Source organism: Hoplias malabaricus, chromosome 9, assembly GCF_029633855.1.
Source record: "Hoplias malabaricus isolate fHopMal1 chromosome 9, fHopMal1.hap1, whole genome shotgun sequence".
NCBI lineage: Eukaryota > Metazoa > Chordata > Actinopteri > Characiformes > Erythrinidae > Hoplias > Hoplias malabaricus.
Window position 1 is genome coordinate 22,570,670 of NC_089808.1, and position 23,120 is coordinate 22,593,789.

A 23,120-nucleotide genomic window follows, 5' to 3' on the forward strand; every position below is an offset into this window, starting at 1 on the left:
AGCAAGTTTATTTGAAGCAGAGGAGGATTAGGAGGCGAGAAGTGACCCCACTAACATCATCCCGTGCTTTCCTTGGAGGGCTCTCTAACAAGTATTGGCTAGACCCAATGCTTAACATCCATGGACGGGCATGTTCTGCTGTTCAGGTGCTTTACATAGCCAGGTATTTCTGGAGAATAGTTTCCACTCTTCTTTTAAACCTTTGGTCTAGATGTGGGAACACTTATGTGAGAGTTGCATTCAAATGGCAGTGAAGTGCATGTCCTGATGTTGAATGATTAGTTCAGGATCACAAACTTCCATGCAACCCATTCAAAGGTATATCCAGAGAATCCATTGCCATTGCTCAAAAGTCCGTTGCTGGGGGGCTTTATACCCCTCTGGCTGATGCTTGGCACTGGATGACTGGAAGCTCATGTGCAGTTGCTCCAGAGCATCTTGTTTCATTTCTTGTTTTTCTGTGGAGCTTTTGGACATAAATTGAAAATCCTTGTGGTCCTGAATGTCCGTTTTTAACATTTGGCATCTTGAGCCACAGCAGAAACAGTCTCAGACAAGCGTTAATCTTATAGGTGTTAGATTTGAAATGAAGTAAGAAAAGGGAAAAGAAACAGTAGTAAATGGCTACTGTGCCCCATAATTGAATCCTTATGTGTCCCAGGTTGAATTCTGGGCTTGGCATTTCCTCAAAGTGGCCTGGGTTGTAAACTTCCTTTTTTCTCCCCCTGTGTGTTTATTTCTGCTCTGGTTAAGGGCTACCGGCCTCACCTCTCTCTCTCTCTCTCTCTCTCTCTCTCTCTCTCTCTCTCTCTCTCTCTCTCTCTCTCTCTCTCTCTCTCTCTTCTCTCTCTCTTTCTCTCTCTCTCTCTCTCTCTCTCTCTCTCTTTAACAACACTCTTGAACTCATGGGCAGTTTTGGAACTACACTGTGGAGCCACGTTCCTGGACTATGGCTTAAGAGTGGTGAGTTTTATGTCAGATCTACCGTTTGAAATATATTAGTGTCATTAAGTGTCAGCGCAGTCTTGCAAGGTTTTTAACTTCTACAGATGTAGAAGATATCTAATAATGTTACTATAATAGTATGGCAATGTGAAATAAGAGTGTGTAACTAATATAGGTGTTTATCCAGTACTTGCTATAAATCTAGACTGTAGAGCATAATGGTATGAGAACTGCAGCTGGATGAAAGGTAACAGTTTAGTATTAGTCGATAGTTTAAAGCTGTTGTAAAGCTCTTATTAAACCTGATCATCCCTATTGCTGCTCTTTAGGACTTCATTTAGCAACTTTAGGGTGATTTAAGCACTTTTGTTCTGTTACAGAAGCCCTTATTTCTCCTTATCAAGCCAACTGCTTATTTACATATACATATTCCTGCTTTATGTGGCAGTAAAGCACTTTTACCTTAAAACCTTGTATACCATTATAACTTTCTATGTTGTTTCTATGTTCTAAGGTTCTATGTTGTTTATGAAATGTATTATCTGGGACTTTCTGTAGGTCTAAAAATGCAGTTAAGTGAATATATAGCATGAGTTTGATCATTATACTAAATACAACAGTTTGAAATATCTGGGAAGTCTTAACATCTCTTCAATGCCATTTTTCATTGATTCCAATTGAACCTTGTATTCTTTATTCATAAAGGATTCAAATCGATCTTACCCCCATTAACTTCCCAAAATAACTTCCCGAGTAACTTTACTAACAGAGCATTAAACCCTGTTACTCATCTCCCCTGCCCTAATGAATTTTGGCACACGGGTGATTTCTGGGTGGCATAAAGGCAGGAATATTAGCATCACTTAAGTAGTATTTACTGTCCTAACACATAGCCCATGCCTGTCATCCACTGTGCTGGTTTTTCTGCAGTGTAATCGCCTCAGGAATGACTCTACACTCATTTTCTCCCACATCCAGCTGACTGGAGACATACCATAGAGCCCCATTTACAACATAAATAAACATCAGTTGCATAGTGGGCTGTATGTTCAGGAAGAGGGGTCTTACCTGGGAGCTTACAGACCTACAAGAAGGCCTTTGTGTTTATAAAGCTTTGGTCAGTGCCCCTAGATTAAGGCCTGTTTGTGTTAATACAGGAACTTGCATTTTTATACACCCACGTTGTCCATTTTATTAGCAATTCCTACTCACTGGACACTCTGTTAGCTGCAAGTACACATTAGGACCTAAGTCAGAGACCACCCTTCGTATAATTTCCAGGCAAAACAGCCATGATGTGTAGTTATTCTAGATAGATTGCAGATTAGATTGATAATCCACTTGCTAAAGAAGAAGAAAGTCAAAGGAAAACAAACAGATAAGCCTGAGTGGAGTTGGGAGTCCTAACAACCAAGATCCAGTAGAGCAGCAGCGAGCTGTACAGGGGTTTGTGATCATTCCACAGCGAGAAGACAATGTATCACCTTGGGTTTGAATTAAAGTGGAGTTCTTAATGTTGGAGTAGGTGATTTGTCTTAAAAACAGTTTTTGTTATATTTCTTGAAAGACTCTTTACATCCCAATAGCAATCAGTAAATGGAATGCTCTGACAACATATAAAAAGATTCAATTCCTTTTTTGGCTACAGGACAGTAAAATCAGTGAATCAACTAAGGACAGAATTTTGAAGGTGTGGGAAAGTATCTACACAGTGGACACATATTTACTTTGAATGCTTTGTGGTCTTACTACTGTTTTCTATCTGTTGCAGGCTTAAAAACCAAGGGAAAATGTTCCTGATGCAATGGCACATCCTCTCTCTTGTCCTCACTGGAACAGTGAGGTCTCAGGTGAATCCAGGTGAGGGCTAAACACATGAGAGAACTAAACTGATCCCATTCATTGACATTCCAGCCATGACTGTCTGAATCTTCTGTCACTTTCTAGTTAAGGAGGAGCTTATTCTGACGCATTAGGTCTTCTGTTCAGCTCAGACCTGGTAAGTCCTTACCAGTGAGAGAGCTTTGCTGGGCTGTGTATATTGACATACCAGAGTTAAGAATATTCTGACTGGACTTTTTTCTGTCGGGTTTCCAAGATTTTAAGCTGTGTTGTCCAACCAAAGCATTGCAATAAAATACTATAACACATTTTATATATATATATATATATATATATATATATGTGTGTGTGTGTGTGTGTGTGTGTGTGTACTTTGTAAATTTTCCACAAGTAATTAAGTTTTCCCTGAAGACCTAGAAAACAGTCATAGTGCTTCGCTATTGTATATAATTTTGGTTTATTCTTAGGAATACCTTCCTACAGATATTTACCTTACATTCTGCCAATTAAACATTGATTAGTTATCCTAAAATATACACAGTGATTTATTTTCAGGCATGAAAGATGATTTATGGTTACACTGGAAATCAGCCAATTTTCAAGTGTTTTCAGGAAAGATAAGAGGATTATGAATCATGTGACGAGGTTAGGAAACGTTCTGAAGGAGGAAAGGCACTTGAAACACACAATCTAATTAGTTTTTAAGCCTTTAGAGGCATTTATTTTAGTTCAGAATAGAGATGAGCTAGGATAATGTCCCAGTACAAAATATATTTATATATCCAAACATTTTTAAACACATGCTCATGCCCTTCTGTATATTTTAAGGCTTTACCCTAGATATTGAAACATTGCTGTGATATTGCTATGACTATTCAGCTCATCCCCAATGTATTGGATTGTGCTCCATCACTCCAGAGAACACAGCTCCACAGCCTGGTGACTGGTTTATCCAGAGAAAGAATTTTCTTCAGAGAAAACACTATAGCAGTTTCTACACATAGGGAAAAGCTTTACACTAGTTTCAAGAACATTTCTGCCAGGAGTTGATTACATTCAGGCAAGACAGCATTTTATGTGGTTGACGTTAGCATGGTCTAATTCTCCAAGTATATGATTTTATTGTTTTTACTTGTACGGAAAGTTGTACGGGAGGAGGGGGCAACAAGGTGGCGTAGTGTCACTGTCACACAGCTCTAGGGTCCTTGGTTTGGGTTTGTGGGTTCAAACCCCACCTTGGGTCACTCTCTGTGTCGTAAAAGCTGCTTTGGTCATCTTCATCCCAGTAAATGTTATTAAAATTGACCTTGGAGGTTGGTTTATGTCAGTCGTTAAGAGTATAGTCTTATGTAGGTGTCATGCAGCCTTATAAATGATGACCAAAAGTAGAGTGTTACCAAAAACTCTGTTAAAGAAGTGGCCATTTGTCTGCACAGCGTCTGCAGTGGACCGATGCCTCTGTGGTTTTTGGTCCACCGACTAGAACAGGGAGGTCATTCACTCTGAGTCAAGGGTAGAGGAGGCTTCACTGGGGGGGTCTAGTGTCTGTTTAACCAGCCAAGGCTAACAGTGCACCAATGGGGTGACAGAGTTCTTCATTCATTCAGTGCTGTCTGATTTTCCAGCTAGTGCTCTGAGTACAGGATGACCTGATGGACTCAAACTGAGTCATTGCACATATATACAAAAAAACAGCCATAGCATTACTACCACTTGTTGTTTCTACACTCTATATATGTACATACTGTATATGTGGAGTTTGTAGTTCTACAGTTATCGATTGTAGTCCATTTGTTGCTTCACCTCCTGTTCTTCAATGATCATGACCCCCACAGGACCACCACATGGCAGGTATTATTTTGGGTAGTGGATATTTTTGGTTGGTAAAACTCCAACAGCACTGCTGTGTCTGATCCACTGAGAATGTTCCACCACCCAAACCATACCTGCTCTGTGGTGGTCCTGTGGGGGTCCTGACCATTGAAGAACAGGGTGAAAGGGAGCAAACAATGTATGCAGAGGAACAGATGGACTAGTATGTAATTGTACATTTACAAAGCCCTGTATGGTAATGGAGATGAGAGCACAGAACAGATCAGTGTAAGTAGATGCTGTAAACCTTAGAGGAGAACTACAATACCATTCAAACGTTTACAAGAAGACAGCTCTATTAACCAGTGGTTCATATATTGTGACATAAGTTTTCAAGTATGCACATATGTCATAGACATCTATTACAAACTGGGATGCATAGCAATGGATCTGCACTGGATCCCTGGAGCAAGGGGCATCATTCAGTACATTTGGGATGTAGTTTGTGATGCCCTAAGTGAAACTATTTAAGAGTCATTTTACCAGTGTTATTTATTCTCATATAGTGCTTTATACAATTTATTGAACCTGTTACTATAGATTTAATTGATATTTAAACACATGCTGGTAGAAACGTGCAGGAGAAGCATCTCTTGGCATTAGAATTTTGGTTTTCACCACAGCAGTATGTCTCCCAAAGGTCCCCCCTCTCTAGGTTTTTTCCTTGCTGGTGCATAAAGGGCCTCTGTCTCCATAGAGAGGCCTCCTGGAAGGGGCTGGGTGGTATTTGGCTATTTACTTTCGGGGTGTGGATCAGTGCCTGCTCCTTCACCTTCACACTGAAAGCTCCTAGAGAGCAGCGACAGGTTCTCTCACAACAAAAACAAACCCACCCATTATAATTGACCTCTGTTATTAAAGGCAAAAAATCTAATTTACACTATATACCCCTTAGTCAATCGTCCTAGACATGTTTGGCAGATTCTATGCAAAGATTCAGACCAATTCAATCTTCCAGAGGCTGCTGCTACTGTTTTTATTTAGGAGTGTATTCCTTACCTTAAAAAATATTTGCATTTTCTGCCTGATAACATAATCATTCTCAATGATGTTAAGGTCTGGGTTTTTGGAGCTGGGAGAACTTTGTTCTGAGAATTGCAGCAGCTCCTTTCTTTCTGCTTTTGTTTCCATTACTACTTCTTCTACATCAAGGGCTTCTTGATGTCCTTTCAGACCCATATTTTTGAGTTGTTTTCTCACATAGCCCTTTCCACCAAAATAACTCTTTCTTTTACCAGGTTCTTCAACTGGTTCTGTTCAGGATTCTTGAACATATGCTATCAAGCAAACCCGCCCAGATAGAGTCAGGACAAAGTCAGGGTTTGTCCACTGTTTACAGCAGGTTCAGATCATGCTGATAAATGATACACTTGTATAAATGTTGCAGAGTTCTGAACCATTCTGAGCTTGTGAACAGTGGAGAAAAGTAACCAACATGCCTCGTGTCGCGTTGAACACAACCCCACAAAACACTCAAATTCACAACACTATATATGAGTCTCTGGGCTCTTTCTGGAGCTTCTTTATCTCCACACACACACACACACACACACACTATCATTGGTTGCACTGAAGGATCTACTCTTTTTTGGTTCCAGCTTGGAATGAATTTTTCTGATTCACTAATCAATTTTTGCTGGTAGAAACATACAAAATGTTTCCAAACTATGTTTGTGAAATTGAACCAAACCAGTTTCATGGTGGTGGAAATGTTCAGTCACCTGTGGACCTAAAGCAAAACTTGATTTGGTACCATCTCTCAAAGAAGAAAGCTTGAAGTACTGTTTATCAGAGGGGGACTGTTTTGGTGGGACAGGTTTTGCATAGCTGTTTTGGAAACTGCATTTTAAATAGTTGCTCTTCCATATGCTGGTATATTATATATCTATGTCTTGAACCCAATGTTCATTTTAACTAGACATAAAAAAATATCTGTTTCTTGCATGCTCTATTCTTTAAATAATGTCTATGAATGGAATCCTACTTTAATCCAAAATAGGGATAATTTTTGGCTCATCAGAAACCAGAATCTCACCCAATTAACATGGCAGCCTTCAGCAAAGTCAGTCAGAGCTTAGAGCGACAAGTGCTGTCAGAACTGGCTTGAGGCTAGTGATGTTACTGTAAATCATCACTCAGTGACATTCTTGTATTGCATCTGCTGCTGCTAGGGTGCTTTGTGCTGTGTACCCTATCTGAATATCTCTGTGTGTAATAGGTGTGTGTAGGTATCCTCTGGGGATGACTGGCGGCAAGATTCAGGATGAGGACATTTCTGCCTCCAGTCAGTGGTCCGAGTCGACCGCAGCTAGATATGGCAGGTAAGTACACCAACAGAACGCAGACTTATGTATTACTACAAGTCCCAGAGGTCAACAAAATGGCACACTATTTTTATAATACACATTTATGTAAATATTTAAGGGAAAAATACTCACTTGTGTGGTCCTGATGAATTAAGTAATACGTGAAATAGGCCTGAGGCCACTTTTTGGCAAATTATACAAATTATTGGTGCCATTAATAACACATACACACACAAATGTTGTTTTTTTTCCATGCAGTTATGGCTATTAATACATTCTGGTTGGAAGCCCTTCTTCTACTGCGCTGTATTTCACTATAATCCACCCCTCTTGCCCTGCCATTTAAATACAGCTTTTAAAATATGTGCCATTGATGACTCTCTTTATAAAATCCATACTGCAGTGTTGTGAATTTCTATATCACTAAAGAATGTAGAACACAGTACCTCCTGCAGTATCAGAAATGTTACCACTAGAGTTCACCTTCAACAGACTACATTAAGCAATGCTCATCTAAGAGCAGTGAATAAATCAATGAGCAGCAAACTAACAAAAGCAACAGCAACATTGGATGGGCAATGCCAGACAATACACTCTTCCCTGCTCTTTTTCTGGTCTAAGGCTGGACTTTGACGATGGGGATGGGGCCTGGTGTCCTGATGTCGTGGCAGAAACAAACAGCCTGAAGGAGTTCCTGCAGATTGATCTTCGCACCCTGCACTTTGTCACTCTGGTGGGCACCCAGGGGCGTCACGCTGATGGCATGGGCAATGAGTTTGCCCAGCGCTACAGGATAAAATACAGTCGGGATGGAGGTCGCTGGGTCTCTTGGCGCGATCGCAGTGGTGGTCAGGTGAGGTCACTGAACAAAGTCTGAATGGTCAACCAAACGTGCTCTTAATAAGGTGAAGATACTGACTGAGTGGCTAGTTTATGCAAAAGAACACAATTTAACCATATTTCTCCTTACCTAAAATGTAGTTGGTTTTCCAAGACATATACAGTGTTTGCAGTTACCTTCTTTCGTTTTGTACTGGAGCTGCAATGCTAATGCAAACTCTGTTACATGTTTACAGCATTAGCCTTGTAGCTCCAGAGCACAACTAAAAAACTACACTTCAGTAACCAACACATGTCTCTGCTGAGGTTTTTGCTAAACTTTTTCTTAAAAACACGACTTGTTGTGGTTGGCCTGTTCCTTGCTGTGACCTAAGTGTCTTTTGGCTTTGATTCTTGCCTGTGTGTGCTCATTAATTAATGTTTTTCTTCTTGTTGTTATGTCTGCAGCTCTCATCATTCTCTACCACTATTTGTTTATTCCCAGATCATTGAAGGGAACAAGAACCCTTACGATGTTGTTTTGAAGGACCTGGAGCCACCCATTATCGCCCGCTTCGTGCGGTTCATGCCTGTGACAGACCACTCCATGATCGTGTGTATGCGGGTGGAGCTTTATGGATGTGAATGGCTAGGTCAGGGTTGTTCAGTCAAGCAATGAAACTATCAATCATTCAGTCAAACAACCTTACAACCATGGAGCTTCTGGTGTTTTTCTGTTCTATATTATGTGTATTTGCATAATTAATACAACTATTAACTAGTTTCTCACATTTTACTTGGGGTTTTCATGGTGAAGTAGTTATAAATCAATGCCTTTTCTATCTACCAATCAAACAAACACAAACAAATTTAAAAATCTATTATATAATAGAGTGTTCTACACTTGTTGTCTTTTTGTAATCTTGTAATCGTCTCATGTGCATATTAATGAGTTACAAAAACCATATTTATATTTGTTATATAGAAAATAAGCTTAGATCCAGTGGCTCAAATGGTAGTTGCCTTCTGTTGCAGACGGTCTCATGTCCTACAGCGCCCCTGCTGGCCAGGAGATGACCTTAAATACCCAGCATGTGTATCTTAATGACACAGTGTATGATGGAGCTGTGGGCAACAGGTGAATCATTTTGTTTGTTCGTTGACACTTGGAAAAATTTTAGAATAACTTTATTCCAGAATATTAAGCTTCGGTTGATGAACCTTTGGTAGAGTTGGATTAGCACTGCATTAAAACTCTCCAGGAGAATAAGCAGGAGCTAAACACTAAGTAAAGTCCATCTAACTCTCAGGATGACTGATGGTCTTGGTCAGCTGACGGACGGAAGCTGGGGTCTGGATAACTTCACTCAAAGCCAGATCTATGGCGTGTGGCCTGGCTATGATTATGTGGGCTGGACAAACGCCAGCTTCCCTGATGGCTCTGTGGAGATGACGTTTGAGTTCAATCGTGTCAGGAACTTCACGTCAATGAAGGTCAGTCTGGGCTTTTCCCTCATCTCTAGTGTGTGTTAATTCACAGACACTTATGGTTGATGACCACTTATTAAGTCATAATCTGGCTCTACATTAATGGTCAGCTGCTGACCATAGAGCCACTCCTTGTTCTATATTTTTGGATGATGGACCACTGTCAAATTGCCAAATGTAATAAAGTGTGAGCAAGATTGGAGTTTTTAATCAAGTGGCCATTGAAGGTAATGCAATGTGGGTGTTTCTATTGAAGTGGCCAACTAGGGGAAGTAAAGCTTACGTGTTTGTAATAGTGTGAACTTTTGCTTTTCTCCATTCCTGTAGGTCCACTGCAACAACATGTACACTTTAGGAGTGAGAATATTCCAGCAGGCCGTTTGCTACTTCCGTTCGGAGTCGGACTGGGAATCCAAGCCTGTTTCTTTCAAACCTATAGTGGATAACACCAACACAAGTGCACGATTTATTACAGTGGCTCTTGGTCATCGCATGGCCAGTGCCATTAAGTGTCGCTTCACTTTTAAAGATTCCTGGATGATGTTCAGCGAGATCGCTTTCCAGTCGGGTAACGAACGCCTACACATTCTGCATCCTTTATGACTGTTCTTACTCGACGTTTAAACAGTTGAAAGAGTAGTAACCAGTGAGCCAAGATGCATTTGGCAAGTGAAGTTTGCTTTTATAGTTTGGCACTAGAGATATGATGCTAGTGTTGCTAGAAATTGAAGTCTTTCAGAGCACAAACTGATCTCAAAGAGATTGGATGGGGTAGAATCATGTGACTACCAACGTGGTAGTGTTTTTAAGGGGACTGCATGAAAACACAGTATAAGCAAGTTCTGGCTGCTGATTTCAAATCATTATTTGATTAAAGGCCCAGGCCTACCTTAAACCCTTTACTAATTCCAAAATGGATTTCTTTATTCGCTTTTTATTCAGAAAGGATGTAGATAATGGTGAGAATATGTCTTCTTTGAAACAGGAGCAATCATTCATTAGAAGGAATGCACATAAAGGTTTGTAAATGTGCGATTTGTGAGTCGTATAAATTGTAACTGGAAGAAAATAAGAATCCCGGGCTTTAACAAATTAACACTTTTTTTTGTTTACATCAGGCACAGCCGTGTACAACACTTCTCTTGTTCCTCGGAAGCGAGGTCACCCTACAAGCATTCACCCAGGTGAGTATAATCTATTATAATAAGTTATTTAAAAAAAAAAAACAGCTGTTTCAAGAGATTCATTGTTCATTCTTCCAGGACTTTTCACCAGCTGATATTGTCTAATGAAGCCTATGTTCAGCAGTGCCCCCTGCAGTTTATACAAAGCATGAACCAATTTCAGCAGAGTAAATGGGATGGGAATGTGTCAGATCAGTCTGACTTAAACAGCTTCATATTTTCTTTAGGGGGAGATCCCACTCATAAAATTGACGACAGCAACACGCGCATCCTCATTGGCTGCTTGGTGGCCATTATAGTCATCCTGCTGGCCATCATCATCATCATCCTCTGGCGGCAGGTCTGGCAGAAGATGCTAGAGAAGGTGAGTGATGGCAATATTTCTTACCTTAAAATCCCTATATGTTTTTTTCAACTGCCCATGATGGGTGCACCTTAAAGTTGGTCTGTTCTATTGGTCAGTGCTTTTCTGCGCACAGTATAAAAGCAAATTTTTTTACAGGCTTCACGCCGGATGCTGGACGATGAACTAACTGCACGTCTTTCAGCTCACAGAGAAGCCTTTGTTCGTCGCCACTCCTCCACCTCCAGCGAAGCCGACTCTACCGCCACGTACGAGAGGGTCTTCCCACTGGTGTCTGACTATCAAGAGCCCACTCACCTCTTACGCAAATCTCCAGAATTTCAGGCCACAGAGAACCTCGGTGAGGGGTGGTAGCGTTATTGACTCCATGTTCTCATTTTCTCTAGAGTTACATACCAACTTCGATTCATTTTAAGGACAGGTTCATCTCATTTACAAATTTATTCTTACCACAAATCAGTGGTGAATTTTGATTATTATGTGAATGCTAAAAATGTAACCTTATTTTAATGAGAGCCCCTTTCAAACAGCTGCCCCTGATGTAATTATATTTTTGCTGACGTTTCCTTTAAGGAAAGCCCATATATATGAGCCTCCATTTTGAAATGGCTGTTTTACAGCACTGATAGCTGCGTCTTCAGATGAGCCACCTGCAGACCCTGGAGATGAAGCCCCCCACTATGCAGAGGCAGATATAGTGAGCCAGCTGGAGCCTGAGAGCTGCCGGGGCTACTCTGTTACCACCGTCCCCGTGCCTCTGCCCCTTGGAAGGGATGGAGCTCTGGAGGAGTTCCCCAGAGAGAAGCTGACCTTTAAAGAGAAGCTTGGAGAAGGACAGTTCGGAGAGGTCAGTGAAGAGGCCTGGCTTCAGAAGAGCAAAGGCAAAACAAAAGGCTCTTTACATGTGATCGTATTTTGATTCTGCATTGGTTTGCATACTTAAAAGAACAATTTAATCAAATTTCCCTTCCATTTGATGCACAGCATAATACATGGTTTAATCATCACTCACTTGGCTCAAATTGTGAAGTATTCCCAGATACTATTAGTTTAATGTGATTTCTGACATAGCATGACTCTTGCGTATTAAAGCAACACTAGGTAAGGTTTGGTGTTTTGATTCCTGGGCTGCCCCTACAGTTGCAGGGTGTAATTCACTTGTACAGCACTGTCCTAAAGTGAAAGGGGTGGTTTCTTGGCCGCCTCCAAAAGTTACATCATGTAGTTCGTGCAGTGCTGAGCCTAGAGGCTCAGCAACAGAGGTTCTATTCTCCCTATTACAGTTCAGTGGGGCATCACAATGATTTTGTAGCTGTAAATTTAAGGTAAAAATACCACATAGTGGTGCTTTTAAAACAGCAACAAGACAAAAGCATGTTCCAGCTAAAAGCTAGTTGTAGCCAATTTGAAAATTGTGTTTGGTCTACACTTTTTTTCTTTTATATAGAGAAGTTTATCTTGACCTAACTCCCATCATTCAATGCAATACTAAGCCATGAAGGCATTTGTTCGCTGATGTACATATTAAAGCTTCAAAAAGTGTTCTCCTCTGAGCGCGATGAGCTGAAATGTGTAGCAACAGTCTGAAAACACAACGGAGGCACATGCTAATCTTCAATCTCTCTGCTTGTTAGTATCATGTGATAAGGGGAGAGATGGCTAGTGAATGGGATTTAGGTTCTACGTTTGTTTAGTTATTTGGCGGCTGTTCTGCTTCAGGTTCACCTCTGTGAGGCCAAAGGACTGCAGGATTTTATGAAAGAAGATGGGGGCGATATTGGGGACGAGCCTATTTTGGTAGCTGTTAAGACCCTTAGAGAAGATGCAGACAAAAATGCAAGGTTTGTGTGTGTTTTTTTACGTTCAACATTTCTCTAAATGTGATGTTGTCACTTTCTTTTTCACAAGGAAATTTGTGGTGGACTTTCACTGCTTAAACACCGCCGTTGGTCTGCAGTCGAATACTATTGTAATTTTACAGATTTTTGTAAGGGATCATTTACTAGGGTCATCAGGACCCAGTCAAAATGGCTAACCTAAACTACATAAACATGTAGAGCGTGTACACTTCAGTAAACAACAAACACAAATATACATTACAAACCATAAAAAAAATGTTTCTCTTCAGAAATGACTTTTTGAAGGAGATCAGGATCATGTCGAGGTTGAGGGATCCCAACATCATCCGTCTCCTGGCTGTGTGTGTGGAGAGTGACCCACTTTGCATGATCACGGAGTACATGGAGAATGGAGATCTCAACCAGTTCCTCTCTCGACATGAGCTTCAGGATCCCGCAGAAGAGCAGAGCAAGGCAGGCACCATCAGGTCTGTCTGATGAACTACAGTCGTAAGAGTTCTTGCAAGGTTTTAACTAGTTTGTAATTACTGATCTGAACTTGTTTGCATTGGGATCTTAAAGTGTATGTTCAAACTGAGCTATATCAGCTTTATTCAAGGCCTGAATCCAACTTGGCCAAATGTGTGGATTCAGACATCACACTGTAAATGCATTTCTATTATATACCTTGTAGCTCCATGGAATTCTTCTGGAGTCAACATAATCCTGCTCTCTGTACAGTTACAGCACTCTGATCAACATGGCCACTCAGATCGCCTCTGGCATGAAGTATCTGTCCTCCCTCAACTTCGTGCACCGTGATCTGGCCACACGAAACTGTTTGGTTGGGGCAAAGTTCACCATCAAAATCGCAGACTTCGGCATGAGCAGGAACCTGTACCGTGGAGATTATTACCGCATCCAGGGCCGGGCCGTGCTGCCCATCCGCTGGATGTCCTGGGAGAGCATTCTCCTGGTAGGACCAATGGTTTTCTTTAGCATCATGGGCAAGTAATGGTGGAATCAGCTGCTTACTCTTCTAGTATGTGTTGACCACAGAGTTTGACTGTATCATTTCTCCAGGGAAAGTTCACCATGGCCAGTGATGTGTGGGCATTTGGGGTGACTCTGTGGGAGACCCTCACTCTGTGTAAAGAGCAGCCATATTCTCAGCTCTCAGACGACCAGGTGATCGAGAACACAGGGGAGTTCTTTCGAGACCAGAGCAAGCAGGTTAGCCTCATGTTCATGTCTAAAACCTCTCACTTCTATATGCAGCAAGCTCAGGTACTCAAAGGTAAGTAAGTGGTAAAATCCTCTTAAAGAAATGTTTACGGGTTTTAACTGGCTTATTGTTTAGTTAAGCATTTCAAAAGAAGCAATGACATTAGCAACTGAACATTCAGAGGTGGGTAACTCATGTCCAGAATGTTCAAATCCTATGCTCCCATTGCATAGCTATTCCTAGACTGTTTATCTATGGCATTAACTAGTAAAGCCTAGTAAAAACACTAAGTAAAATCAGAGAAAACAAGAATAGAGAAGAGTACTGAGAAAAAACAGCTAAAAACAACAGCTTCAGCTTCTCACTCCTCACTGCTGTGCACTTGGTTCAGGGTAAACAGCGAGCGGCTCATAGCCAATTAAAGGAAGAGACGCTTAATCTTGCCGTTCTGAACGGGGCTGTTTAAACAGGGGGGTGTTAGTTTCTTGACCGCGAAATGTTCACTTGTGAAAAAAGGGTATAACGTCCTTGACTATATGCAATAAGTAAAAGAAACCTCTTCTGCTGTGGTCCCCCAGTTCTTTCACAGCCACAGAAACATTTAGCTCATTTCTCCTGAAGATGGCAGTGGTGAGCTGTGTTTTCCTCTGACAGGTCTATCTCCCGCGGCCGGCTTGCTGTTCTGACTCAGTCTACAGCCTCATGCACAGCTGCTGGAGGAGGAACGCCAAAGAGAGGCCCAGCTTCCAGCATATCCTCACAACTCTGCTGGAACAACAGGCTCAACTGCAGACAGACTGAGGGAATAATGACTTTCTCACACACACACACTCTTAAACGGACCTTCACCCAGGTTTTCATAGCAGATAAACAAACCACAGACATGACACAACTTTTGTTTAATAGCTGAACACTCTGGCTTCGTCAAACACACCGCAGACAAATTAAGATAAATCATTTCAATGAATGGCATATTTTTTCCAGACAAAGATAGAGGATATAATTATGGAACTGCAATTAAACATAATTACGATTAGTATGTGACATATGACAAATGATTTTCATTGCAAAGGCAGTAGACAGACGTTCTAGCCTAATCTTTTGGCCCAATGTAGAATCACTGTAAGTCTAATTATTTTCCTTTTTTTCTGTGTTAGTGTGGGTTTTCATTGGGCTTTCAATCTGTAAATCTCATTCAGCCAGATCCTTACAGTTCTCTCACAAACACTGACTCTTGTTTCCAATCATTTGGGTCTTCCTGGGTCTAACCATATGTTTTCCTTACATAACCTTAACATTTTGTTTATTCTTGCACCACATTTCACATATAACTGACTGAGAACAAACAACATACTCTTTCTTGGATATCTTCTTTTCCATGGTTGCAAATGCAAAGTCTCTTGTTTGTTTGTTTATTTCAAATTCTTGTTGTAAGATCTCCCTTTAACCGTGGACTAATTAGCATTATTGGAAAATACATAGAAATGTAACTTTAACATCAGTCTATAGTTTTTCCTCAATATTGAGCAGTTCCATTATTATACCTCTACTTGGTCTGGAAAAGGGCGGCACAGTGGTGCAGCAGGTAGTGTCGCAGTCACACAGCTCCAGGAGTGTGGTGTGTTTTCCCCGTGTCTGCGTGGGTTTCCTCCTGGTGCTCCGGTGTCCTCCGACAGTCCAAAAACACGTTGGTAGGTGAATTGGTGACTCAAAAGTGTCCGTAGATGTGTGTGTGTGTGTCGCCCTGCAAAGGACTAGTGCCCCCTCCAGGGTGTGTTCCTGCCTTGCGCCCAATGATTCCGGGTAGGCTCCGGAACCACCACGACCCTGAACTGGATAAGTGTTTACAGACAATGAATGAATGATGATCTGGAAAAAATATATGCCTTTAATTAAAATGTTTATCTGCATTTGAGGTGAATTTTGTGAAGCCAGAATGTGTATTAATTAAAGGAAAAATATTTAACAAAATAACATGTGATTACTATATTTGCTGCTAAGTACTTACATGCTAAGTATGTACATACTTGGGTTACATCCTGATGCCATAATTTTTGCCTGGGGTTGTATATATATGCACACACACACGTGTCTTTCACCTGTTCATTTATTTTCAAGCTACGTGCTGGTGTCTTTGTACATATAATAATAGTAGGATCTAGTCTGGCTGTAAAAACATTTGCTATTTTTTGCTATTTCAAATATTTTTATATTTTTTTTATCATTCATTCCCTGCAAGCTGGTGCTCCAGTATATATATTAATAACTCACACTGCTTCGCAATGAAAGTTACCTACCCTGCTGCTTTGTAATAGCAGTGTCTAGCCATAAAATTAATTCTCTGTGCTAATCCTTATGAAAATATTTATTCATTCATTCACTTTAGGTAACTGTTTCATCCTATTCAGGGTCATGGTTCCAGAGCGTACCCTGGATCATTGGTGTAAGGCAGGAACACACACTGGACGATTTATCGGTCCATTACAGGGCACTGTTTCTTATGAAAATGTTTTAATTATTATTTTATTTTACTGTCATCTCAGAATTGCATTTGTGTTGCGTAATTACACGTTTTATAAACATGACGCTACATTGTTTGTGTCAATAAAGTTTTTGTAATTTTTTTTCTCTCCTGGATAATATTCGTACTGTATGTGTCTTGTGGCTATATCTGATTAAAACTGACATCATCAAAAATACAGAATGTAGAGAACTGAAAGTTACCAAGTCAACATCTTACATAAGTGTCATTCTTCGCACCATGTCAGCATTTAGTCAACGCTTGGGGTGAAAAAAACAGCTAATGCCAAGAACAAGTGTATTCACTAAAACATGAGGTAATGTGAACAACAGTCAACTTGTGGACAATACAAGACACTCTCTGTGCCACTTTCAAAGGGAATTGCAGTTATTTTTCAAAATGTCTGTCTAGTTAAATGGTTAAGACCTAAACAAAGTCACTGAGAGCAGTTTGATGCGAAATTCAGGTGTTCAGGATTGTTTAGAGTGACGGGCATAGTAACTGAACAATGAGTATGCCGCTTGATGTCTGACATGTCTTAAAGTAAAATCCATTATCGTGAGGCAATAAATAAAATAGTTGTTTGACCTCATGATCCCTGGTTACTATCACGAATACTGTTCAAAATTAAAAAAAAATAAAAAAATAAAAAAAAGTAGTCTACAATCCACTTCACCCTAGAACACTCTGAATGCCTGTTTCCTTCTCAAAAATCCAATTATAATTTAAATAATTATACAATAATAGTTATCTGCATTTATGCAGACATCTTCACTGCACATTCTAGCTCCAACCCTCTAGTCATATTACACACTCATCGTCCACCATTTCCCAATAAAAGAGGCTGTGTTAGGAATGATCAGATGCACAAAGAATATCTGGTCAGCCACAGATGGTCTCATAGGAAATGACTGATGAGGAACAGGACTGAGGGTGGCTGACAAATGTATGAGAATAAAAGACTTACAGTGTAATTGTATGCTTATTCACTTATAAATATGGGACTTAGGTGTGTGAAGGGCCTTATATAGTCAGTGGATGTGTAGTATCCAGTCAGTCTTGGTGTAGATGGTGTATGACACCAACATGTAGAACTACTTAAATGCACCATCAACATTCACCTTTTTCACCTGTACTTTGTGTAAGTAGGCTGAAATTGCTTAAATCAAAAGCCAGTTTTGGTTCTGGTCTTGTAACAGACCAAACTAAGGTGCTGAATGATTAAAGGAGGGGGGGGGGGGTGTTATGGTCTCCTACTCCTTTATATTTAAAATGAGGTAAAGATGGGAAGCCAAAGTCCTCAAAAATCTCATTTTAAGGTCTTACACTGCTGAGTGTAGCACAATGAGCCTCATCCCTTTAATGAGTTACAGATTCTGGTGTAAACTGAGTTAGGCGCGAAAACACGGATTTAAACCGGTCACTAGAGCAAAAACTCATTAAAGTATGGGACGTTACAGGCATTGTATGTTGATTTGGGTTAAATAAAACAAGAAACACTGGCGAAACAGTGTCAATTCTTCGTGTGAAAAACACTCTTCCCCCTCCTGTATAGTCGCTGATGTATATGACGAGGCGATGGCGTCATTGACCTGACAACACTATGGCGGCTGCCAGACCGTTGGGCTTCAGAAAACACGGTGGGGAAACGGGCGACGAGTGAGCAGGCTTCGTGGGCGCTTTTTCCAGCTGGAAAAAATGTATACAGAATAAAAGAAATAGCCAAGTGTGGGGTGTTTTAAGAACATGCCTGAGGAGAGTCGGTTTCCCCGCGTTTGGTTTTGTTATTGTGGCGAGCGGCGGAGAGCGACCGTTTTAACGTCCGCTGTGGAAAGAGATAGAGAGGAGCTTTTCGTTCGTTAAACCGTATTTATTCCGATTTAGCCGAGGTGAACGTTCATTTCATTGCCCCGAAAGAAGCCCTTCAGAGGGGATAACATCACACAGGATGAAATTTACCGAACATTTGTCGGCGCACATCACTCCGGAGTGGAGGAAACAGTACATTCAGTATGAGGTGAGGACGATACAGCTATAATCTTCCGCTCCACCTTAAATTAAACCATTTAAGGTGGAACGGGTTCTTTCAGGGAGATGAAGAACAAGCTACAGACACAGTGGCCCGGGTTAGAGACTCAGAATGAGCTTAAACTCTGAATAAACCGTTTTTAAATGGCTGAATGATATTAACACATAATACAAGGCTAGGTTTAATCCATGTCATGCCACTACTGTCATGTTTATCTAGGACTCAGTCTCAAACTGCTGATGTAGGTCACTAATGTCTAATAGAAAACCATTAAAATTCACACATATCATCCTTAACCCACATGTAATTAACTATAAGGTTATTTATGTATTTGAGGCATAGTTTCATGTCATAGTCACAATTGAGCTGAGCAATGTGAGGCTATTGTATTGGTATCACGATATACATCATCAGTGCCTGGTTATATTGTGGGTATCATAAGCATTTAAGGAACCCCGAACAACAGCATGACCATAATTATGTATTATATAACACAATGTTACCAATTGATAAGATGTGTTTGTGTGTGTGTGTATATATAAACAATATGCATATCACCTGTGGGCTGTTTAAGGAACTCAAAATATAGTTTACATATATACTTATATATTACATATTTTAAGTTGTCATGTCACTATGTGATGTGTTGAATAATGATCATTATAACTATAGTTTTGATCACATTTTTAAAATACATCACCGCTAGAATGTTTTTATTTTTGCAAAAAAATATAGTGATATTTACACTTGTCACCACTTATTGTGAATATATGTATCATGATGAACTGTTTTGTCTTCCCCTGTATTTAATGCTCTCTTTAGGCAGTAGGGAGCTATTAAAATTAGTCTTTGCCAGTACAAGTCTACACAAGCCGCAGACTTTATCATAACAACCCGAATGGCAAAATGTGTTTGAATATCTGACTACATTGTCACGCATATACAGTGTTGACATCAGGTAAAGGGTTACGGTGGAAGCATGACAGCTTGCATACTGATAAAAATAATCAGATATTAATGAACTAATCTAATAAGGCAATGGTGGCGCATGGTGTACCTTGGATTAAAGGCCCTGGAAAAGCTCAGTCACTCCACTTATAGTCAGTTGTTCAATTAACCGATCTGCCATCAAACTGGGAATGCTGGTAAAAAAAAAGCATTATTAAGACGCTCCTCTCACATGACAATGATCCATGTGTTGGGAAAATAGAGTACAAAAGTCAAAGAACATCCTTCTTTTTGCAGACAAAGTAGCCATTAGATACATTATTCATGCTTCATTTTGAAAAGATATAGACCTATGTATTTGTTGAAATTTCTGTGTAAACATGTTTTAAATAATAACTTTAAAATAACTTTCATGTTTACTGGAAATTAATAAGATGAAGGGTGTTCTTGGATTTGTGTACAGTTCTGTAGTTATGCAGAAACTAATGTTTAGGCCCAGTCTTCCAGTGTCTGTTTACATCACACTTTTGTGCCAACATTTGGAGGCATATCCTGGCAGCTTAAAGAGGACTACTATGAAATAATAATTTTCTAATGATTGTGCTTGTTAATGTGTATATCTGGAGCCTACCAACCCACACGCTGTGAAACAAGATCATCCAGTTAATTTTTATGGCCTTCCTAAGTCAGAAATGATGGGATAAAACAAGCCATTCTTATGTACTGCACTGTTGTTGGAGTCCAATCACAGCACTGGGCCTGCAAAGATGAAATTAAAGCATAAATCAGAAACAACAAACCTGGAAAAAAAAGATTAATGTGTAAAAATAGAACAGAGAAGAAAATGGCTAAAAAACAGCACTCTGCTCCTTACTGCTGTGCACTCAAGGTCGGGGTGAACAGCGAGCGGCTCATGATCATTTAAAGGAACAGGCGCTTGCTGAAAACAGCCGTTCAGAACAGAGCTATTTAGATGGGGAGAATGCTGCTATGGTGTTTTTAACCCTGTTTTTTGTCCAATGCAGGTAACAAACGTTTTATTAAGACCCAGAACTGTGTTCACTTGTGAAAAAATTGTAGAATTTTAAGCACAGCAGTGTGGCAACTTGAAGCTTAATTTTTAGTGTCTCACTAGACAGAAACAAAAAGCCAACAACCACCAACCTGGTGTCCCAAGTTCATGCCTGCAGTCATTTCTGCAGACATGTGGATTTACTGTCCCTCCCTAACAGGTTTGCTTAGATTTTGCTTGCTTCTTTTCTGTGTTGTTTGAAGTTGCCTTTCATTTTCTTTTTCATTTTCTTTTTCACCGCTGCGTAACCTACCACATTAAGCTAATCTCCACGTCCCATAACACGTTGACACAGGCCTTCAAAGAACACTGCAAGGCAGGCGACATGATTGAATTATTTCACATGGCCGCGTATGAGGCAGTCCCACCGTAATTGACAGTGGGCACTGGCTCGGTCACAGGGCTTTAGTGCACTCCAGCTCCTTCAGGTTTAATGGCCTACACATAATGAGATTATTGCTGTCCTGACGCTTGGTAACCGATTAGTCATCACCCTCCTTGAGTAAAGTGGATAGGTTACTGTCTATGAACGTGGCCCACTCAGCTAATGAGAATTAAAAGCTGGGTTGTTACGTGAAGAATGATAATTGTTTACTGGGTGTTGTGTGGTCCCTATAATCGTCAGCCATCTTGGATTGCTGTTGAGGCCTCATACACACTCACTACAACTGTGGGGGTGAGGCAGGGTATCTTCAAGGGTATGTCTGCACCTTTAACTAAAGGAACAGGATTGTCCCACTTTGCAGCTGTAAGTTTTTAAATGGCAATGGGTTTCATGCACCCCTTTTCCACCCAGTTTCTTGACCGCAGCTGAAGTATTTTCCTGAAAATGGATGAGAAATGCTCCTTTGACACCCTTAGATTTGTTAGAGATAAGAGCCTAGATTGGCTGTTCTTAGCACCAGCTACAGCCTCTTCTTGGTGCTTTTCATGGATTTAAAATGCTGATGTAAGCTCATTTCAGGGGAAATGAAAATACCTCTGAGGTCTGGAGGAGGTGGCCATGTTTGGAATATTGCACATTTTAGATTTATAGTGCATAGACTTGGAAGAATGCGAAAAATGGGTCTTTCTGCTTTAACAGTCACTTTTACAAGTTCGTCCACGACCCTATCCTTATGAAGCTAGAGAGCATTATGGTCTCAAATACTGCTCGCCAAAACTAGTACAAAGTCCACTGAAATGCACAGTAAATGTGGACCTGTTTGTCTAGACTAATTACCTCCTGTTAACACAATCAGTTTAATTGTTGGGTAGGTGCTATGTACCTTTATGAACAATTACAGATAGCGTTGACCGTGTTTTTCATTTGTGTCATTAAAAATCCGGACACTTGAGAAGCAGAAGTGGATAAAAGGGCCATACGTACTACCTAGTGTATGAGATTTAAGTGCTGTTGACCTCCCAGACCTACAGTGTGGTCTACGGAGATCTGGTTTATGCTGACTCCAGGCTTACGGAGAGAACAGTCACTTTGTTGTTTTCTTCTCCCACATTCTCCTGGGTGGTTTGTGAACGTCGTAAAGTGACACCTTAGTTACGAGTCCTGGGAAGGTCAGCAGGAATATGGGAATGGATTTTTTTCTTGTTGTTGTTTGTGGTTTCCTGCCCTTATGTTTTTCTGACCAGTCTTCTGTTGAAGGAGTTGTTTTGAGTGTTTCTTAGTCTCTGCAGAGGTGATGGTGATTTCTCTGGCCTTGCAGCTAACCTGGTTTATCTCTTGGTCGACGTCCCCCATCACCCCCTGATCAAGTCAGTGTTTGTTAGCGTAACAGCTAATGAGGTTTGAAAGCAGGCAGGGCTTGATGTGGTTATTGATTTTTGAAGCTAAGGCCTAGATCTTGCCATTCCCTCACCTCTGTATCTTCCTACTGCGAGATGTGACCTTTCACCCAGAATCCTGCAAGGAGCCCTGCTTTAATGTTGAAGACAGAAAAATGCTGAGCAATGAAACGTGCAGACCTCTCAAGTAGGATTTCAAGTTCTTGGGTGGTGTTCTTTGGGTTTATACTCCTTGTGAGCAGGAGATTATAAATTGCTTGCCTGTGAAATGGTTCCACACTGTTTAGTTCATGTGCTACTGCTCATGCCCCATTCAAGACCATTTGAAGTAATTTGTTTGGTGTTTGATTTTGACACTCTGTTGTAGATCTACCAAAAATGAAAAATTGCCAACTCCAGTCATAACAAAGGTAACCAGACCAAGATAGATGTAGGGCTGGGCAGTTAATCATATATAGCGATAATATTCAATATTTATTTAATTCTATTAATATTTGTTGCTGATAAGTCTGTTAATGTCCCTCAGTGTGTGTTCATATACTGTCCCATTTAAAACCACACTAACGCACTGTAGTCATGTGATTCTGTCCCATCCAATCTTCCACTTGGAAACAACTTAAACACAGAGTTCAGCCAAGCAACTTGAGCAGCTCGTGCCAAAGAAAAATGCTGTGTCTGTTGTTTGGACTTTAGTGAATAAAACACTGAACATAAGGCGTCAAATGTAAACACTGAGGGGGAAGGGGGTGTTCAGACCACCACCAGTCATATTGCCCAGCACTAGGGCCATTCCCTCACCTCTCAGGTCCTCCTTACTGTAACCTAATGTCCTGCAAAGACTATAATGCTGAAGGCAGGGGAAAAATTAGAAGTGAAGCAAGAGCT

At 40.6% G+C, this 23,120-nt stretch overlaps 2 protein-coding genes across 2 annotated transcripts in view; both read left to right on the forward strand.

Moving 5' to 3' along the window:
- The first annotated feature begins 2,730 nt into the window (after positions 1-2,730).
- ddr2b (discoidin domain receptor tyrosine kinase 2b) lies at positions 2,731-16,447 on the forward strand. The gene is made up of 16 exons (XM_066680833.1): positions 2,731-2,805; positions 6,878-6,980; positions 7,587-7,818; positions 8,290-8,437; positions 8,820-8,922; positions 9,095-9,278; positions 9,600-9,840; positions 10,391-10,456; positions 10,684-10,820; positions 10,959-11,160; positions 11,450-11,667; positions 12,540-12,661; positions 12,949-13,146; positions 13,400-13,634; positions 13,742-13,891; positions 14,538-16,447. The coding sequence occupies exons 1-16, from the start codon at positions 2,736-2,738 to the stop codon at positions 14,682-14,684; spliced, it is 2,556 nt and encodes an 851-aa protein (XP_066536930.1). The 5' UTR covers positions 2,731-2,735; the 3' UTR covers positions 14,685-16,447.
- A 1,595-nt stretch (positions 16,448-18,042) lies between these two features.
- xpr1b (xenotropic and polytropic retrovirus receptor 1b) overlaps positions 18,043-23,120 on the forward strand; it is a 32,329-nt gene continuing 27,251 nt past the window's right edge. The window contains exon 1 of the mRNA XM_066681690.1: positions 18,043-18,421. Coding sequence (XP_066537787.1) covers positions 18,353-18,421 — 69 coding nt within the window. The 5' untranslated portion in view covers positions 18,043-18,352. The remainder of the gene's footprint in view (positions 18,422-23,120) is intronic.